Genomic DNA, 19,356 nt, shown 5'->3' with positions numbered 1-19,356 from the left:
CCATATGCCACTAGCCAATAGATCCCTTGTTTGGTCAGTGATCCTCTCTTCTCCTATATGACACGGGGAAAGGTGAACTCACCCCAGTTCTGGGGTGATCCTGACTAGTATCAACTAATCACACAGGTACCTTTTACTTTACCAAGGTTTAAGGGGAGTTTTGACCCAGTTCTAGCCAACGAGACCTCTGAAGTTTTGGTGAAAAGGTTCCCTGTTTCCCTACAATGAGTCAGAGGAAGAGGTGGTCTTTTTGTCTTTTCTGGACCCAAGAATGACAAAGCAGCATGGCTGGAGTCACACTTGGGGCTGCACAACCTTTGGATTTACAGTTATACGAGATCATGAATCTCCTTTTAAGATACTTGAGTCACACTTTTTTGTTCCTTTCAGTCCAAAGCATTATCAAAATGTGCCATAGAAAAACAATTTATGAATAAGTAAGCAATAATATGAATAAGCAAAATTTCCACTTACAGTAGACCTAAAAACAAATACTACCTATGGAAATCAGGAATTATTTTGATAATCGAAACCACTAATCAAAGTAAGCTTCTTATTCAATATTTCAAAACATATCAAGTGTCTATTTTCATGATTAATCAAACTTCCATACTGCTATCAAAGTTATCCTTATGAAAAACATACTAACCTTAACATTCACTTAAAAACCTTGACAGTCCTCCATTACCAACAAAATGAAGTCCCCCTTTGTTAGTGGAGTCATCAACACCTTCCCTAGGCCCCAACTAAACAAAGCATCTTAGTCTCCCAGCCCTCCCCCGCCCCCTGAACTTCATATAATTCTCTGGGGGCACTTTCATATCGCTATATCCTTATTCCATCTCTTTCCTCTGCTTTAAAAAACGCTACTGTAGCAAAATCTTACACAGCTTTGAAGCCCACAAAAAACACCAATTTTTCTATGAAGCTTTTATCAGAAGCCCTTTAACCAGGCAAGATTGTTCATTCTTTCCCTAGGTGGATACCATCTTGCACTATAGATCACCAGATAAATATTTGTTTCCTCTACATGGTCAAGAGTGGCTTGAACACAGAGATCATTTCTCTGATCTGAGCTGAATCTGATTAAGGTTCACTTATCTCTGATCAAATGTCTTTTAGTTGTGAGAGAAAAACAGATTAAGTATTTCACTAGTGAGTTTTAAGAGTGTTTCAATCTTGGGAAGAGTAAGAACTTACCCCTTTAGAATTCTAATGTTTCTTTAAAATTCTGATTATCACCTCAAACTCACTATGGTTAACTACCATGGCATTCTAAAAATAGCTATTTCTGAGATCTTATATTTCACTCAATTTAATTAATACATGCAAAGCAATCCTCCCAAAAGTCAAAGAATTGAAATGCTTTTCACTGATTTGTGTGTTGGTTCAATACTTGATTAAAAATAAGACTAGTGATAGCTGTCAGTCTTTGGCATTTTTTAATATAATAAGTTAAGACGATAATAAACAACTGAAATAGGGAAATGAAGACAAAGATTAGTCTATAAACTAGTCACCATAGAAAACTAGAAATCAATTCTAAGATATAATAAAAAGTCAATCTGATTGTCCCAGAAAGCAAAAGGCTCTCTTCCTGTCCCAGAATACAAAGAAGCACTTAAAGATTAATAGGGTCATGTCAAAAAAACACAGAAATCAAAAGGGCTTCTATGAACCAACTTTAGAAAAATTTGAATATCACAAAGAAAAATGATTGAAATTGAGTGTGAATATCACATAAATAAAAATCCACGAGTCCATTCTACATTCAATTATTTTAAAAGAGGGAGAAAGGCTGGGCACGGTGGCTCGCATCTGTAATCCCAGCACTTTGGGAGGCCAAGGCAAGTGGATCACTTGAGGTCAGGATTTTGAGACCAGCCTGACCAACATGGCAAAACTCCGTCTCTACTAAAAATACAAAAAAATTAGTTGGATGTGGTGGCAGGCGCCTGTAATCCCAGCTACTCGGGAGACTGAGGCATGAGAATCAATTGAACCTGGGAAGTGGAGGTTGCAGTGAGCTGAGATGGCACCACTGCCCTCCAGCCTGGGTACAGAGCAAGACTCTGTCTCAAAAAAAAAAAAGAAGAAAAGGGGAGAAATAAATGTACCTCTTGTTTAGGGATGAATATATAAGTGATAAAACTATAATTAAAAATCACTGAACTGATTATCACAGAACTCAGGGTGATTGTTTCCAATAGTGGGGAGGGAAAGTGTACACTGGAGGGTTGTGGGATACTGGTAATGTTCTATACCCAGGTAGAGTTATCTTAGTAATTATTCTGGTTCTCTTAAAAATTATTTTAAAATGTTCATGTATGTTACTTATTTGGTATGTATGTTAGACTTCAATATTTTAAAGGTATTTAAAATAAATGATTTTTAATCAGTTACAATGTAAAAACATAAAATGAGCAAAGGTTAGTATCTGTAGAAAAATGATCTATAATTATCTCCAGCAGATAGTATACTTCTGTTCAATAAAGTTCCGTTGCACTCCCAGTGCCACTGGCCATACCTCTTTTATGCTCCTTTACACACTGTCCCATCACTGTTTGCCTTTCGACTCAGACCACGTTGTCATGTCCTTGAGGATAGGGTCTTTATCTTTCTGTATCTATCACCCCAAAACCTGTCAGAGTGTCCAGCATGTGGTAAGTACTCTATATACACTTGATGGATGGATAGATGAGTGAATGAATGAATAAATGAGTAAATAAATCAACAAATGAGCAAGTAGGATGAAACAAATTCTCTTCTGATACTTTGAAACTTCAAGTTACTCAAGTAACAATCAGCAATAATACATTGAATTGGAATATAAAGAATTCTTGGCTGGGCACGGTGGCTCACACTTGTAATCCCAGCACTTTGGGAGGCCGAGGCAGGCGGATCACGAGGTCAGGAGATTGAGATCACGGTGAAACCCCGTCTCTACTAAAAAATACAAAAAATTAGTTGGGCGTGGTGGCGGGCGCCTGTAGTCCCAGCTACTCGGAGAGGCTGAGTCAGGAGAATGGTGTGAACCCGGGAGGCGGAGCTTGCAGTGAGCCGAGATTGCGCCACTGCACTCCAGCCTGGGCGACAGAGCGAGACTCCATCTCAAAAAAAAAAAAAAAATTCTTTTTTTTTTCTTTGGGTCTCACTCTGTCACCCAGGCTGGATGGAGTGCAGTGGTGTGATCTCTGCTCACTGCAAACTCCGCCTCCCAGGTTCAAGCGATTCTCCTGCCTCAACCTCTTGAGTAGCTGGGATTACAGGTGTGTGCCACCAACCCTGGAAAATTTTTGTGATTTTAGCAGAGACGAGGTTTCACCACGTTGGCCAGGCTGGTCTCGAACTCCTGGCCACAAGCGATCTGCCCACCTCGGCCTCCCAAAGTACTGGGATTATAGGCGTGAGCCACGATGCCCAGTCAAGAATTCACTTTTTAAACTACATATCTCTGAAAACAGTGTTAATAATAGTAGCAAAGAAAAACAAATATAATTAGTTTTCTACTAACCAGGCTATAGCATGAGTATGAATACTATACAGGGGAGAATCACTTGAGCAAAAGAGTTCAAGGCTGTAGTGTGCTATAATCATGCCTGTGAACAGCCACTGCATTCCAGCCTGAGCAACATAGCAAGACCCCATCTCTAAATAAATAAATAAATAAATAAATAAATAAATAATATACAATAATATAGCCTGAAAAATTTAAATACCTAAAAAATACTAAATATGAATAAAAATAATCACTTGACAAAAATGAGTCAGGATAAAAATCAACTCTTTAAACTTTCCATCTGTTTCTATTCTATGTACCTGGAAACTTACCATAGCTTGTTTATATCTAAGAAGTAATGTTTTAATTAAAGAACCCATTCATAAATGATAGCATGATGGCATAAGGTCATTCAAATATCCTATATGTTATATTTCACTTTCAAAAACCAAACCTAAACTTTCATGTGGAAACATCTCTGATTAAGGCATAAAGCTTGACTATTTTAACTTTTGACTCTGGAAACAAAGCATACACAAAGAGTAGAATTAATCATTCATTTGCTAAATCTCGCCTGGGGACACTAACAGAGAAAGCACAATAAACCAATTTTTTAGGAAAAATCTTCCATTTTTCTTCCTGCAACTACAATTTCTCTTTTAAAAGAATACAGTGAAAAAGCTACTTCTCCAGACTAAGACTAAAGGGAAGTTGCCTGTAACAGAGTTATTTTACCATGTCTACTAGAGAGGGTTAGGGATATGTGTGTTTGTGAATTTAAGAGGCCTACTCACTACTTCTATCATTGCTAAAAAGCACACCTGAACCCCTGAGAACCAGAGAAAGTAAAAAGGGCAAAGGCAGCACAAAAAATAATCTTAAGGCCTCTACAGGCCCCATCTCTCCGATAATTTTGAATTGGATAAAACTGAAGTTAAGAAGAAATAATTATCAGTAAGTCAGTAAGTCATAAGATTTTCTTAAAATAAAATATGCAAATATGACTTGCTTTAAAATATCCAATTAATATGGAAATACCTTCCCATAAAACACTAACTTAATATATATCCTACTATAAGACAAGTTTCTGATTTTTTATCTCTGAGGGCCAAGTATGTGCTTTGGCAAAGGGGTGTGCTAAATGAATGAAACCCACATGTGGTTGTTACAGCATAGTCCTCACAGAGGTGCATCACAGTGCCTTTCTCTGGCAAAATCCCATAGTGTTATATTAGTACCTAGCTATAGTTCCTCCCAGGTACCATTGATATAACAGTGACCAAGATGCCATTCTGCAATAATGTGTATGACATCCTTCGTAACATCAAACCATGATGCTATGCCTTGCTGCTTGTAGATTCTTATCCAGTGCTTTCCAGACCATTTCCTCAAAGGAAGTTCAAGCTAAATTTCTATACTCTACCAGTTTCCAAGAAGAGCCTTCAGCTTCTCTAAAATTTTCATTTAAATAGCCACTGTTAATCCTTCTTTGTTTCTTTGCAGTATATCTAGTATTATCACTTCTGTACCATTATAGGTCAAAACTGTTTAATTTTATTATAGACAAAATAATAAAGGAGTCAACTGAGAATAAGGTAGCTACAGTCCCTGTCTGAGAATGGTTATAGTTAACACTCACAGGACAAGGGTATACAGTACAATCTGCCACACACTCATTGGCTAAGAAGATATGCCAATAGGTGAAACACAAGCAAATATACCTATATTCAGAGTGTGAAGTAACAGATTGATATACAGACATACTGAGATAAATATTTCAGAGACAAAGTAACAAGCCAGCTCTGTGCAGATGGTATCACCAGGAGTAAGCATGCACCTTATACCTCACTCTAAAACACAGTCCTTACTATAAAACAAATATAACTATTAGAGAACAAGTTTCCAATTATTCAAATGGAATCTTTTATCTTGCAAAGATTTTGTTCATCCAATAGTTTAACAGCCATATCATAAACAAATTACATTAAATATGTCTGGGAACCCAATGTGTCACACCTGGCAAAGGTCCCTGTGGTTGGGCTGTACCACTATCCCTGCTAGATAATTTAACAAAGTTCAATAATTTGACACCTGGGGCCAGGCGTGGTGGCTCACGCCTGTAATCCCAGCACTCTGGGAGGCAGAGGCAGGCAGATTGCCTGAGGTCAGGAGTTCGAGACCAGCCTGGCCAACATGGTGAAACTCTCTCTCTACTAAAAATACAAAAATTAGCCAGGCATGGTGGCACACACCTGTAATCCCAGCTACTTGGGAGGCTGAGGCAGGAGAATTGCTTGAGCCCAGGAGACGGAGGTTGCAGTGTGCTGAGATGGTGCCACTGCACTCCAGCCTGGCCAACAGAGTGAGACTGTCTCAAAAAAAATAATTAAAATAATAATAGTAATTTGACACCTGGGAGAAAAATAGCAGTGAGCTCTGATGATTTAATCTTTAACACATCTCCTAATCACTGTAAAAATCTCAAAAGAACTTCTAGGGTTTTATGCAAAAACATTTCATTACATTAAAGAGCTCATTGTTGCACATTGAAAGTGTTGACTATATCTAGCAAATTACATTTTTCACTCGCCTGATAAATCTGTTGCACAAAAATATACAGCAATCATTTCAAATATAAAAATAGTATGTATATGGTATTTTCCTTGAAAAACTAAAAAACACAAATTGTCTAAGTTATATTAAATAATTCTGCAATTATTTTATTTACAATTTAAATAATAGGCTCATAAGTATGCTGAAATCTCCAGATTCCCCCATTAAAAAAACAGGTAATACTAAAAATATCTAGAAGTCATATTAAACAATCATATGAAAGATAATGTGTCTGTACTAAGGCTGTACTTTTTAAAAACAAACAAGAAAGCAGAAAGCTTAAATAAACCAGTAACAAGAAGGTGTTATAGGGGCCTGACTCTACTCTAGTCAGCTCGGATCCATCCTTATAATAGGGCTAACTCAAGCCTAGCAGAGTATCCTCCTCACCCATGAGTTTGGCGTTTTGAATCCTGTAAGTCTCCAGTCCCTGGGGTCCTGTTGCCTCTCCAAATACCCCTTCAGAAACAATTTCCTAGGTCTTACCTTTAGTACTGGTCTCTTCCTTGGATCATTTTCTAGCTCTTTGCCAGACACATCCATGGATCTTCCAGCACCTTCCAATACAGTTCCCCTTTGCTCTGGATTTTGCAGCCAAAAGCTGCCCCACTAACAACAAGGCCACCCTGGGCTGAGCACAAGAGACTTTGTGTCTCTGAGAAGAAGTTATAACTAGCCTTCCAAAAGTCTAGTTTTGGGACTCACAACTTTACCACTTCTCAGCTTAGAACAAACAAGAAGAAGTGAATTATGCTTCAGCCAAAGAACAAGAAATGTAAGGTCTATATAAAGTTCCTTAAGGTATTCTACCAATAGTAGAATCCCAACCCTTAAAAAGTTTCAAAAGTTCAACGTAGATTTCAAAGGTAGAGTTTTATTATAAATCAAAAACATAAGATCGTAGCCATGAGAAGTATGGAACTCTTTCCAGACTTGCAGGAGACATGAAACTGAAAACCTGAAGCCTTAGTAACTATTTATACTTGACATCATCCCTCCTGCAAAATAGAATTTATAGAAAAACAACTGTTATAGCACCATTTAAAAAAATCAAAAGCCTACTTTGGAAAATAGCTTAGCATTTCTGAAAGCATAAAACTACCATATGATCCAACCATTCCACTTCTAGGTATCTATCCAAGAGAAATGAAAACATACAGGCACGCAAAGACTTCACCGACAGATTGTTCATAGCAACATTATTCATAACAGCCAAACACTAGAAAAAACCCAAATGTCCACCATCAGGTGAATGGATAGTCACAATGTGATATATCAATACAATGAAATAATATTTAGTAATAAAAGGAATGAACTGACACACATAGCATAGATGAACTTTAAAAACATGCCAAGAAGCCACATAGAAGAATACATAGTGTATGATTCGCTTTATAAGAAATGTCCAGAAAACACAAATTTATAAAGACAGAAAGTAGATTAGTGATTGTGCTGGGCTGGGACCAGGAATGAGGTCTACATGTAAATGGCAATAGACAATCTTGTTGAAAAATGAAAAGCATTTAAAAATTGAATTTTGGTGATTGCTGCACCACTCAGTAAAGGTACTGAAAATCACTGAATTGTATACTTGAAATGGGTGACTTTTATGAAATATAAAATAAATTCTTTTTTTTTTTTTTGAGACGGAGTCTCACTGTGTCGCCCAGGCTGGAGTACAGTGGTGCGATCTCGGCTCACTGCAAGCTCCGCCTCTTGGGTTCATGCCATTCTCTTGCCTCAGCCTCCCGAGTAGCTGGGACTACAGGCGCCCGCCACCACGCCTGGCTAATTTTTTGTATTTTTAGTAGAGACGGGGTTTCACCATGTTAGCCAGGATGGTCTCAATCTCCTGACCTCGTGATCCGCCCGCCTCAGCCTCCCAAAGTGCTGGGATTACACACATGAGCCACCACACCCAGCCAATAAAATTCTTTAAAAAAATAAAAAGTATATCATTGTATGCAATAAATACGTTCCTAAGCTAGGTGTGGTAGCTCATGCCTGTAATCTCAACATTTTGGGACACTGAGGCAGGCGATCACTTGAGTTCGAAACCAGCCTCTGCAACATGGTGAAACCCTGTTTCCACTAAAAAGACAAAAATCAGCCGGGCGTGGTGGTGCAGACCTGTAGTCCCACCTACTCAGAAGGCTGAGATGGGAGGATTGCTTGAGCCCAGGGGATTGAGGCTGTAGTAAGCCAAGATCACACCATCGCACTCCAGACTGGACAACAGAGCAAGAACCTGTCTCAAAAAAAAGTCCCTAAAAGTTTATATATTTGATAAGATATCCACAATAAAAATAGGATTCAGAAAGAGGATTTAAGAATAGGAACGGGAAATTTTAGAAATTATTTTCTGAGAAGCACACATAGATAAATATGGATAAAGGTAAAACACCCCATGGTGTGGACAATTCCTTGCAAAACTATAATTTCTCAAAGTTGGGCTCAAAAACAAGTAGAAAACCTGAATACATTAATAGACATCAAAAAATTATTTATCAAAGATTTCTCTCTTAACAAGCTTCCAGGACTAGTCAGCTTTCCCATTGGTGACATCAACCCTCCACAACGAGGCCTATAGATAGGTTTGGGCTTGTGGGTTCTTCAAGAAACCACTCTGGCAGATGTTAGCGGGCATCACTAGTGAAGGGAAACTGCCCGGCAGAGCAGCTGTCTGTAGGTCACTGCAGAGGGATCTATCAGTGGCAGGAATGTAATTATAAGATTAAAAGCTAGAGACTAATCTCAGAAATAGTTAAAGGAAACACTTGGGGATAGAGTTAATTTACACCAAGAATGTCGGCAGGGGCTTGTGTCATAATAATTAAGATAAAAAATAGGAATTTTTAATTCTACTTTATAGTCACAACCAGAGAAGCCAGCAACATATGGGACAAAACAATGAATTATCCAACATGACAAAGTCAAGTTTATTATCGGCATCGAGAATAATTTTTAATAATGGGAAACATTAATATAATAAACCATAATAATAGGTCAAATAAGAAAATCCAAACCTATCTACAGGCTTTGTTGTGGAGGGTTGGTGTCACCAGTGGGAAAGCTGACTAGTCCTGGAAGCTTTAACTGACTAGAAAAACATTCAATAAAATCTAATACCTATTCCTTAAAATATAAAAGATATTGCTTTAACCCAATAAAGACTAGCTCTCACAAATCAATAATCAACACTCTACTTACTTAACAATGAACATTAGTTATTTTTATTACCAAAAAAAAGATAAAAATGCTATTATCACCAAATTATACAGTTCAGAAACTTTTAGAAAAAGGATTAAGGTAGGAAATAGTAATAAGTAACATTTTGAAAAGAAAAACTCTAATTATTTGCCATTCATGTTATTGTCAAACTAGAATGTTACATCCAAACCTAAGAGAAACAATAAAAAGCCATTAGCAAAAATAAGAAAGTTCAATAAGGTGCAACACAAATCAGTGCCTTTCCTGTATAACACTAATAATTATAAAATATGATGGAAAAATATTACATCCACAGTAGCAACAAAAACAAATACAATTTCTAGGAAAATACTCTACATGATATGTTCAGGGCCTATAAAAACAAAAATACTGAATTTTACTGACATATAAGAGAATGCTTAACATTTTAAAAAATACACTGTGATGTTGGATGGGAAGACTCAGCACTGTAAAAATGTCTATTTTTCCCAAATTAAAATATAAGTTTAGTGACAGTACAATAAATTCCAAAGGAAGAATGACAAAATTATTCTGAATTTCTATTTTAAAAGAGGCAAAAATATCTAAGAAAATTTTGCAAAAGAAAACTAATAATGGAACATATTTCCATACTAGCTATTAAAACACATAATAAAGCTACAATAAATAGTATGATGGTACTAAGCCCTAAAATCAGTGAAGAGATCTTCAGAAGAGATTGTTTTCAAAAAACATTAAAATATGTAATAACTGGGCCAGGCATGGTGGCTCACACCTGTAATCCCAGCACTTTGGGAGGCCGAGGCAGGTGGATCACCTGAGGTCAGGAGTTCGAGACCAGCCTGACCAACATGGAGAAACCCCATCTCTACTAAAAATACAAAATTAGCCGGGCATGGTGGTGCAATGTAATTCCAGCTACTCAGGAGGCTCAGGCAGGAGAACCACTTGAACCTAGGAGGCAGAGATTGTGGTGAGCCAAGACTGCACCATTGCACTCCAGCCTGGGCAACAAGAGCAAAACTCCGTCTCAAAAAAAAAAATTTATATATATATATATATATATATATATATGTAATAACTGAATCTGATGAATAAATGTTCATAAGCCAGTAGGGGAAGGAGTGAATAATGCAACAAATGGTGTGGGGAAAAATCAATAACCTCTGTTTAGACTTTCACCCAAAGTCCTTCTGTTGCCTACAAGGCCCTAGATATTTTGGTTCCTTCTACTTTTCCAACCGCATTTAACAACTTGGCTATCCCTATTCCAACCTCCTTAGCCACATTTCTGTCTCTCAAGCATGCTAAGCTTGTTCCTGCCTCAGGGCCCCGACCCTTGCTGTTCCCTCTGCATGGGGGCCCCTTACTTTCAAATGTCACCTCCTTAGAGATGGCCTGTCCCTGACAACCAATTCTCGAATGTGCTATTTTCATCCTCACACCAGACACTCTCTATAAATGGCACTGTCACTCTCTGAAATTACCTTATTTAACATTTTCATTGTTTGTTTCTCTGGCTAGATGCAAATTCCCTAAGAGTAAAGTCTTTGTTTCCTTTCTTCTCAAGTCTGTCTTCAGGGTCTAGAGAAGCTTTTAGCATTACTAGAGGCTTAGAAAACTTGTGTACGTGTGTGTGTGTGTGTGGGGGTGCGCATACATATATCTGTATGTATATATGTTTATATGTATATGTATATTCCTATATATGGGGTGTGTGTGCGTGTGTGTGTGTATGTGTGTGTGTGTATATATATATATGAAATGAACATAAGGATTCCAAACTACTCCAAACACAGATTTGTCTTATACACAATAACTTTGTATTAAATGTACACGGGAACAAATATTCACCATAACGAATTTAGTGGAACAGCAAGGCATTCAGTTACAGATTTATTAATAAGAGTGAGATATCTATTGTTATTCATTATTATCACATAACATCATCATTTAATTATAATGTTATCCTCATCACTTATTTTTATCATCATCATCAGCCACACTGTAAATATAGCATGATGAGACTCTTCCAGGGCTAACTTTCAATTCCAATTGAATTCGGATCCTATCTTTTACCCACGGTGATTTTTACTTTCCCTACAAATTCAAGGGCCACAGTATAAAGCAAGCAAGAGGTAACTAATTGGAAATGCTTTCTCTAAATGAAAGAAGGCAAAACTGAATGTGCTCTTTCGAACAGAATTTGGGTGTTCCTTGTCTAACCCTACTTCTGCTTCTCTCTCTCCCTCTCCCCTATCCCCACACCACCTCCCATTCTTCATGGGCAACCCCATCTGCTGACATCTGTCATGTTTCAGTTCCTAGTTGTCCTCCCACCACTTACTGTAAAACTGGGGGAAAAGAAGACTGCTATAAGGATCATACAGTGAGAAAAACCATTTCGTTGTTATTGAAATAAGAAGACAAGAAGCTGAGAATCTGTAAAATACACTCAAAATTTAGGCATTGGATCATCCAAGATCTGAGAGCTGCACAACAGAATCCCTTCCAAAAAAAGCAGGCTATAAAAGATTTTTTTCCTAATTGTTAAATATTTCACATCATAAACAACCAACCACAGTCCACAGACAGTGCTTACTTCTTTGTTAGGGGACTATGTGTGGTTTTTGTCAGGTCCTCTGTTGTAAAGGATCAAAGAATTCTGCTGAAAGGAAACGTTTTTCAACATCTTGCATTGTTTGGAGCAGTTTAATTATCCACTTCTTCAAGAACAGGAGATGTACAAGAAAAAAAAATTGGACTGAATCGCTCAGATAATAGAGTTACATGTCTTTATTGAGCTTTCTTCTTTCTGAGGAATGTTTCACAGTAAAGTATAAGACTCATTGCTGACCTCTGGAAAGGTCCAATGCAGCCTAGGACTGGTGTGGCCAGACCAGGCCATATGTTTGGTTTTGTTAATACATCTGTCCTAAAGAGTGAAATTTCACAACTACGACCCCATGAAGAAAAACTGCTCCCCACCCTTTTCTTGATAATTTTGACAAAAGAGAAACTGGCTGTGCTTTTCATTTTTAACCTTTCCATATTCTTATCAGCCTCCTGTGGAAGTTACTACTCAAAGGTTAAACTCTACTTACAGATATAATCTACTTACAGATAATTTTATTTACTGAACATTAAGAAGAAACATTATGTAATGATACTTTTCCATCCATTCCAATCAAAAAATACGTATTATTGGATCCATTCTGCAACCAGAAGCTAGCTACACAGACTTATTTAATTTTCCTCCAGTTAAAAAAATTTTCTATATGTTCCACAGCCCCAGAATTGCTTCATAAGAAAAAAAAGTTTGAAGAACATACTGTTTTTCACGTTCCTGCTCCTTAACCAACTTAAGACAATACACAAACTGAAACCACGAAAAAAAAAATGCTACATTAAAAATAAAACATTTTTGTATCACATCATGATTTTTATAGTATAAAGATAACAGCTACCTGCCACCTATGTTTAATATCAATCCCAGGCAAAAAAAAAAAAATGAGCACACTGCATGTTTCTCAGCCCAGGCTACCTCCATTTATGCTCTTATTTAATCCTTTATATGTCTTGTAATTGCAAATTTGCACTGAAATAGAAAGAAAAATGCCCAATAGAGGTTTCTGCCAATATCTCAAAAGAAATTTCACTTCAACCCCAGTATTCTAAACTTCACGCTTTGATAAGTATGACAATATGTGTGTCTCCTTCAGGAACAGAAAGTCTTTGGACTCGGATGTCTCCAAAGTAAGTGAGGCAGTTTGGCCAGAATGGACATGAATAAATATCCCTTCTTTGCTTGAGTATTAAAAGTCAAGGAATTACAAACGTCAGGAAGCAGAAAACACAGACTACCAACAGGGACAATGATTCCAAAGAGGGATGGAGGGGAGTTATTGAAATAGAGACCTAAGAATCTGACTTTCCAAATCACACCTAGTATCTACATGCAGCTTTCAGAAGCTAGTCTCAAACATTTATCTTCTTTTTTGCTGTTTCACTCTTCCTCTCCTAGTCATCTCACCTGTCTCCTGGCTAATCCTATCATCTGGTTTCTGAGTCAATATGACTCCTTGCCTGGAGTTTAGCCCCTATATTGTGTTAAGGATACATCAGTGAAGCAAAGAAAATCTCTGCCCTCAAAGAGCTTACATTGTAGGGGTAGGAAAAATACCATAGACCAAATAAATAATCAAAATATCAAATATTAGATGGCCATACATCAATAATGGTAGTCAAACTTTTTGACCTATAAAAATGGCAATGTTGTAAGAATTCATCTATATATTAAATGGTGATAAGTATTATTTTTAAAATGAAACAGAGAAGGAGACTAGGTATTAAGTAGATGAGGGAGTGAAGGCAGAGAGGGTTACTGAGCATTTAAAATGTGGCTAATGCAAATGAAGAACAGAATTTTTAATTTTATTTGAATGAATTAATTTAAATTTAAACAGCCACAAGTGGCTAATGGCTACCTATCCAGATAACATGGTCCTAAGTCTTGCCTCTTACGTGCCTTTTTAAATTAACTTCCATCTAGCTGGTTCCCCACTGTAGACAACTTAGGCTCTAATTCTCACTCTTGGTCTATTTGTCTGAATTTCTGGCCTCAGACTTTCTTCCTGAACTGTTGTAGAAATGCTTCCAGAAAACTATGGCCCAATGCTGCCCAGCTCAGAAGCATAGGCCTGGCAGAACCCTTGCCAACGATCAGAAGTAGGATAGAAACCCTTTTTTAAAAAAGTGAACAGTAACTAACCAGATTTATTAAACACAACACTGAGACCAAATGCAAGAGATTAAATCCAGCAACAAATCAAAAGCACCTTCCAAACCTAAAATTCTAGGTAGACAACTATTTCTAAAATTATATTGCATTCACAAGATAATCCCAGTACCAGAAACCTCACAGAAATCCACCACCACATCAAGGCATCTAATGAACACCAGGTACTATTTAACATCACATATCATGCAGTCAGTCCTCTGAATCATTAATCAAAAAGTGCAACCTTCTCTTTCCTAATGTTCTCAAGGAAGATACTTCAATACCCAAAGTATTATTTTCATAATTTACTGTCATTCATAGGAAACTTAAGTTATAGATATTCGTACAAAAAATATTGGGGTAACTCTTGCCTTTCATTTTACATTCTTAAATCTATTATAGGTGCTCAATTTCAAACGAATATATATTTCTTGTTATCTGCCAGACTTTATAAACTACAGTAAATAAGTATAGTTTCAAATGTAGTATTTAACTGGTATAGGAAGATGAAGTAAAATATAGCAAGAAAAAACTTTACAAGTGGAAAATAAAGTGGATTCAATGTGTATCTGACAAAAGCAAGTGCAGCTCAACACTTACTGATTTAGCACGACATCGAGAATGAATGACGTTCCAAAGGCATCAACCTGGAAGCTTGCTTGGTCAACGTGAGTCAACTACAATATCAAAAAGAAAAAAGGTTATTTATTACTCAGCCATACTAATCAGACAATTAGTCTTTCTTATGATTATTTCAAAACACTTACAATATCATGAGAAAATAATTCAACATGGAGAATAAGTGAAAACATATTAAAGTAAAATTTACACCTTCTTAGAAGCCAAGCATTCACCAATGTGAAGTAAATTACCACCCAACCAAAGAGGACAAGTGCCCTACTTTTCTAGTTTACCTCAAGTGGTTAAGCATTTCATTTCCAAGATGACTGCACTTCATTCATCTTATGTGATTTTAAGTGACTAGCTCCTTTAAAATAAAGTTTTGTACATTTGAAGAAAATAAGTAACATATGCTCAATTCAAGAATAAAATAATATGGTGAATATGATCTATTTAGAAAGAAGAAATCTAAACCCCCCCAAAAATCCTTTTTCGCTTATCACAAAGATATACTTTAAAAATAGTATTTCAGTTATAATTTACCAGACATAATTTCATCAAGGTTTCCACATCTTCCTAAAAGCAAAATTCAACCTCTGCACATCTACTGCCAATACCACCTATCAAAATGTTCTTGTGTTAGAAAAAAAAAAAAATCACTATTTCCTATGCTATCCTAGGAACTCCCAGAGAAAACCACAAGGGACTCTAAACTAAAAAATAGTGTTTCCCATAGCATTAATATTTGCATACTGAATAATCATGTGAATTAACTGAAAAGAAAGGAGGAAGAAAAACTGTGTGTTCCATTTGACTCACCAAATATGAACAGTAGCTATATCCAAACAGTAGGACTCCAAATTATTGGAATTTTTTGTGTTTATGTTTCTACAGAATCCAAACCTCTAAAATAAATATGTATAATCACTAAAATGAGAAACATATGACAAACATCATTTTAGAGATTAAAAGCCACATGAGCAACTGCACATAGTATGTGAAGCCAACAGTGCTGCTGCTCCCTGAGAACCAGCACATCCCAGAAGGGACATATTAGGATTCTGTGGTGCCACAGGGGACCTCAACCAACCCTGGGATTTCACACACAGTAAACTATGAGATTAGGTGAAAGGAGAAAGTCTGATTAATAATAATAAGGCTTTTTGGAAAGAAAGGATAATTCTTCTGTTTTAAAGTCTATCCTCCTAAAGAAGTAGGTATGGGAGAATCTTGTACTTCTGTTGCTAACACATTCTAATCCTCATAAAACCTCAAAAATTAAGAACTACCTGGGTACCTCTCAGCCTCACGAACCATTCAACTATAACTCCTAACTCTTCTCAGCTAATACCCAGCCCCAACTAATCTTTGTTTTCTTTTTTTATGGTAATTCTTGAAGCCACACCTTACTCTTCATTTCCACTTCTGCCATATATCATAACCCCCGATCTTTCTAAAGTTGACTCCTTATCAAAACCCCAAATGTAAGCCCTAAGTTTTCTACTGTATCAAAAAAAAAAAAAGGAAAAAAAAAAAACCCTTCTCCCTGGATTTCAGGATCTTCCATAATCACCTTCCCCACCGCAGGCATAATGGTACATAAGCACCCACCCATAGCCCACCTACAGTCAGTTCTCTCTTCTGCTCTTTAGTTCAAAAGCTATGTTCATTCCAACATTTTATGTGGCTTTTTCATTCATTAATTTTGCTGAGCCCTTTCCTGAACTAGACCCTTCCCCAAAGCTGTTTCCCAGAAACGGCCCTACTCATCCTTCAAGATTTAGATCAAGTTCCACCTATGGTCGTCTAGGACTGCCAAAACAAAATACCACAGACTGGGTGGCTTAAATAGAAATTTATTTTCTTGCAGTTCTGGAGGCTGGAAGTCCAAGGTTAAGGTGTTGGTAGATTTAGTTTCTCCTGAGGCCTGTCTCCTTGGCCTGCAGATGGCCGTTTTCTCTCTGTGTCCTCACATAGCCTTTTCTTTGTAAGTGCACATGCCTGGTGTCTCTTTCTCTTCTTATAAGGACACCAGTCATATTGGATTAGGGTCCCACGCTTATGACCTCATGTAATCTTAATCACCTCTTAAAGGTCTCCCATCTCCAAACACAGTCATGTTGGGGGTTAGAGTTTCAACATTTGAATTTGGGGATGGCATAATTCAGTGCATAGCACCCCTCTTCCATGAAGCCTTTCCAACCTTGTCTAGCCTCCTCCTCTCCTCACTACAGGTCAATATCACATTAAGACCTCAGTACTTGACCAGCACCAGGTACTTAGTTGATCTTCTGATTGCCTGATTCATTCGAAGGTTATCATCAATTCCCTGGATGTATAAATGAACAACAACTGAACAGCTATAAATTAACTGCTTATAGAAAGTAGAAAGGCACTCTTTCCATCAGAGTTGCTTTTAATGTGATGTCAATGGATAACATCACTCCCTCTACCTAAAGCTCTTTGAGTTTCCTAGAGTGCTAACAACCATGTTTTGGGAAGAGCCTCTGCTTACCAGAAATGATGTTTCAGTTAAAATGAACCTCTCCCTCCTCCATCCTTATTGTAGAACTATTAAAGCTCTTACCTCAATTTCCTTTGAATCAGAAATATTAATGTTGCAAATTTGTGGTGAACAACACACGGGCCACATGTTATTCACCTTGGTATCATGATTACAGCTTGGATTGAGGTAATGTTAAAATTCTTCTTGGCAAGGTATTTACTGTCTGCATTAATTCTAATTCTTTTCTTTTTCCTGCAGCTCCATTTTACATCTGGTATCTTATTTTACTGATCTCAGTCATGTCCCAAAGAGAAACTCATGTACTTAAATTCAAAAGAAAATCCATTGACAGAATGCTTAACTACTACTTAATAAGAATGTTTGCATTATTGATAGTAATAGGAACAGGAGTATGTTAACATAGTTTTAATATAAGGCAAGCTTCCTTAGACTGTATACAGATTGATTCATTCAATAACCTTCTTCTGAGAGCCTACCAAGTGCTGGGAGCTATTTAGATTTGGGGGACAAAGTAGTGAAGAAAACTGATCATGTTTCTGCTCCTGTGGAGTTTATCTGATAGTAGAGGAGACAGAAAATGAACAATTAAGTTAAAAATAAGTTTAGAAAATAAACATAGTATTCTCAGACTTAATAAAACAGAGAAATGCTGTCGAGAATGACCAGGGAAGATAGAGGTCTAAGGCTGTCTCAGAAGACCTCCAGAAGGAGGTAACATCCAGGTAACAACATTAATAACTAGAAGAAATCTGTGGTAGTGAAAATAATGACCCCTAAATACGCCTACACCCTAATATCCAGAACCTACGAACATGTTACCTCACATGGAAAAAGGGACTGTGCAGATATTGTTAAGGACCTTGAGTTGGGGAGATTATCCTGGATTATCTGGATGGGCTCAATCTAATTACGAGTCCTTTTAAGTGGAAGACAAGAAGGTTAAAAACAGAGAAGAAGGTATGATGGTGGAAGTAGAGATCAGAGTGCTAAGAGGAAGAGGGCAGGAACCAAGGAATGCAGGCAGCCTCTTTTATCTTCCTTAGGGCTTCCAAAAGGAGCAAAGCACTGCCAATACTTCATCTTATCCTTGTAAGACCTATTTCAGGCTTCTGACCTCCACAGCTGTAAGACAATAAGTTGTTGTTGCTTCAGGCAACTAAGTTTCTGCTAATGTGTTATAGAGGCAACAGGAAACTAATACAGCATCACTGACACTGTCCCTGAACATTTTGAAAAGCAGCTCCAATGAGTTGATTGCACCAGTATTCAATGTCACTTTCCTCCACGGTTTGGCTAAAACCAAGACACTTTCAGCAGCAGGGCTGAAACTCATGAGGCCTCAAGGATCAAACCCAAAACACAGGACTTCTCACCCAAACCAAACTTGCAGTGGTGGTCACTAAAATAAATGTGAGCCTGGTTTCTTTGCATTTTGTGTGGTCTTCCAACATTCAGGAACCTACCTTCCCCATGTTTCTGGCTGATAAATAGGCCAAAGAGAAGAAATATGGTTGCTTCTTTTATTTTTTATTTTTTATTTTTTTGAGACAGAGTCTCACTCTGTCGCCCAGGCTGGAGTGCAGTGGCACAATCTCAGCTCACTGCAAGCTCCGCCTCCCAGGCTCACGCCATTCTCCTGCCTCAGCCTCCCGAGTAGCTGGGACTACAGACGCCCGCCACCATGCCTGGCTAATTTTTTGTATTTTTTTTTTTAGTAGAGACAGGGTTTCACTGTGTTAGCCAGCATGGTCTCGATCTCCTGACCTCATGATCCGCCCTCCTCGGCCTCCCAAAGTGCTGGGATTACAGGCGTGAGCCACTGCACCCAGCCAATATGGTTGCTTCTTAAGATTATCTTGGAGAAGGAATAAAGTAAATGAATTACACTGAATTGCTATATCATCAGGCTTATTATTCAACACCACTGAAGTGAGCCAGGATGGCTCTCAGAAAGTTACTCTTAGACCCTGCCTTTTTAGTTTAAGGAAAAAGCTATGTTTGAGAAGAGAGAATCAGTATAATACCAAGATTTTCCTTTGGTGGGGGAAACAGGCTAAGATACTGTCAAGTAAAAATTCCAATATTTATTAACTTTAAGTTGAAGAT

At 37.5% G+C, this 19,356-nt stretch overlaps 1 protein-coding gene across 14 annotated transcripts in view; it reads right to left on the bottom strand.

Annotated features, from left to right (window-relative positions):
- Window positions 1-19,356, bottom strand: part of ADAM22 (ADAM metallopeptidase domain 22) — a 258,439-nt gene that overhangs the window by 207,191 nt on the left and 31,892 nt on the right. For all 14 annotated transcript variants that reach the window (XR_004032234.1, XM_030822043.1, XM_030822044.1 and 11 more), the window contains one exon: window positions 14,703-14,779. Coding sequence is in view for 13 of the 14 variants with exons in the window: in XM_030822043.1 (XP_030677903.1) it covers window positions 14,703-14,779 (77 nt within the window). In the remaining variant the exon portion in view is untranslated. The remainder of the gene's footprint in view (window positions 1-14,702; window positions 14,780-19,356) is intronic.

The sequence above is a fragment of the Nomascus leucogenys genome, chromosome 11 (genome assembly GCF_006542625.1).
Source record: "Nomascus leucogenys isolate Asia chromosome 11, Asia_NLE_v1, whole genome shotgun sequence".
NCBI classification, from domain to species: Eukaryota; Metazoa; Chordata; class Mammalia; order Primates; family Hylobatidae; genus Nomascus; species Nomascus leucogenys.
This window is presented reverse-complemented; position numbering and strand designations above follow the sequence as displayed.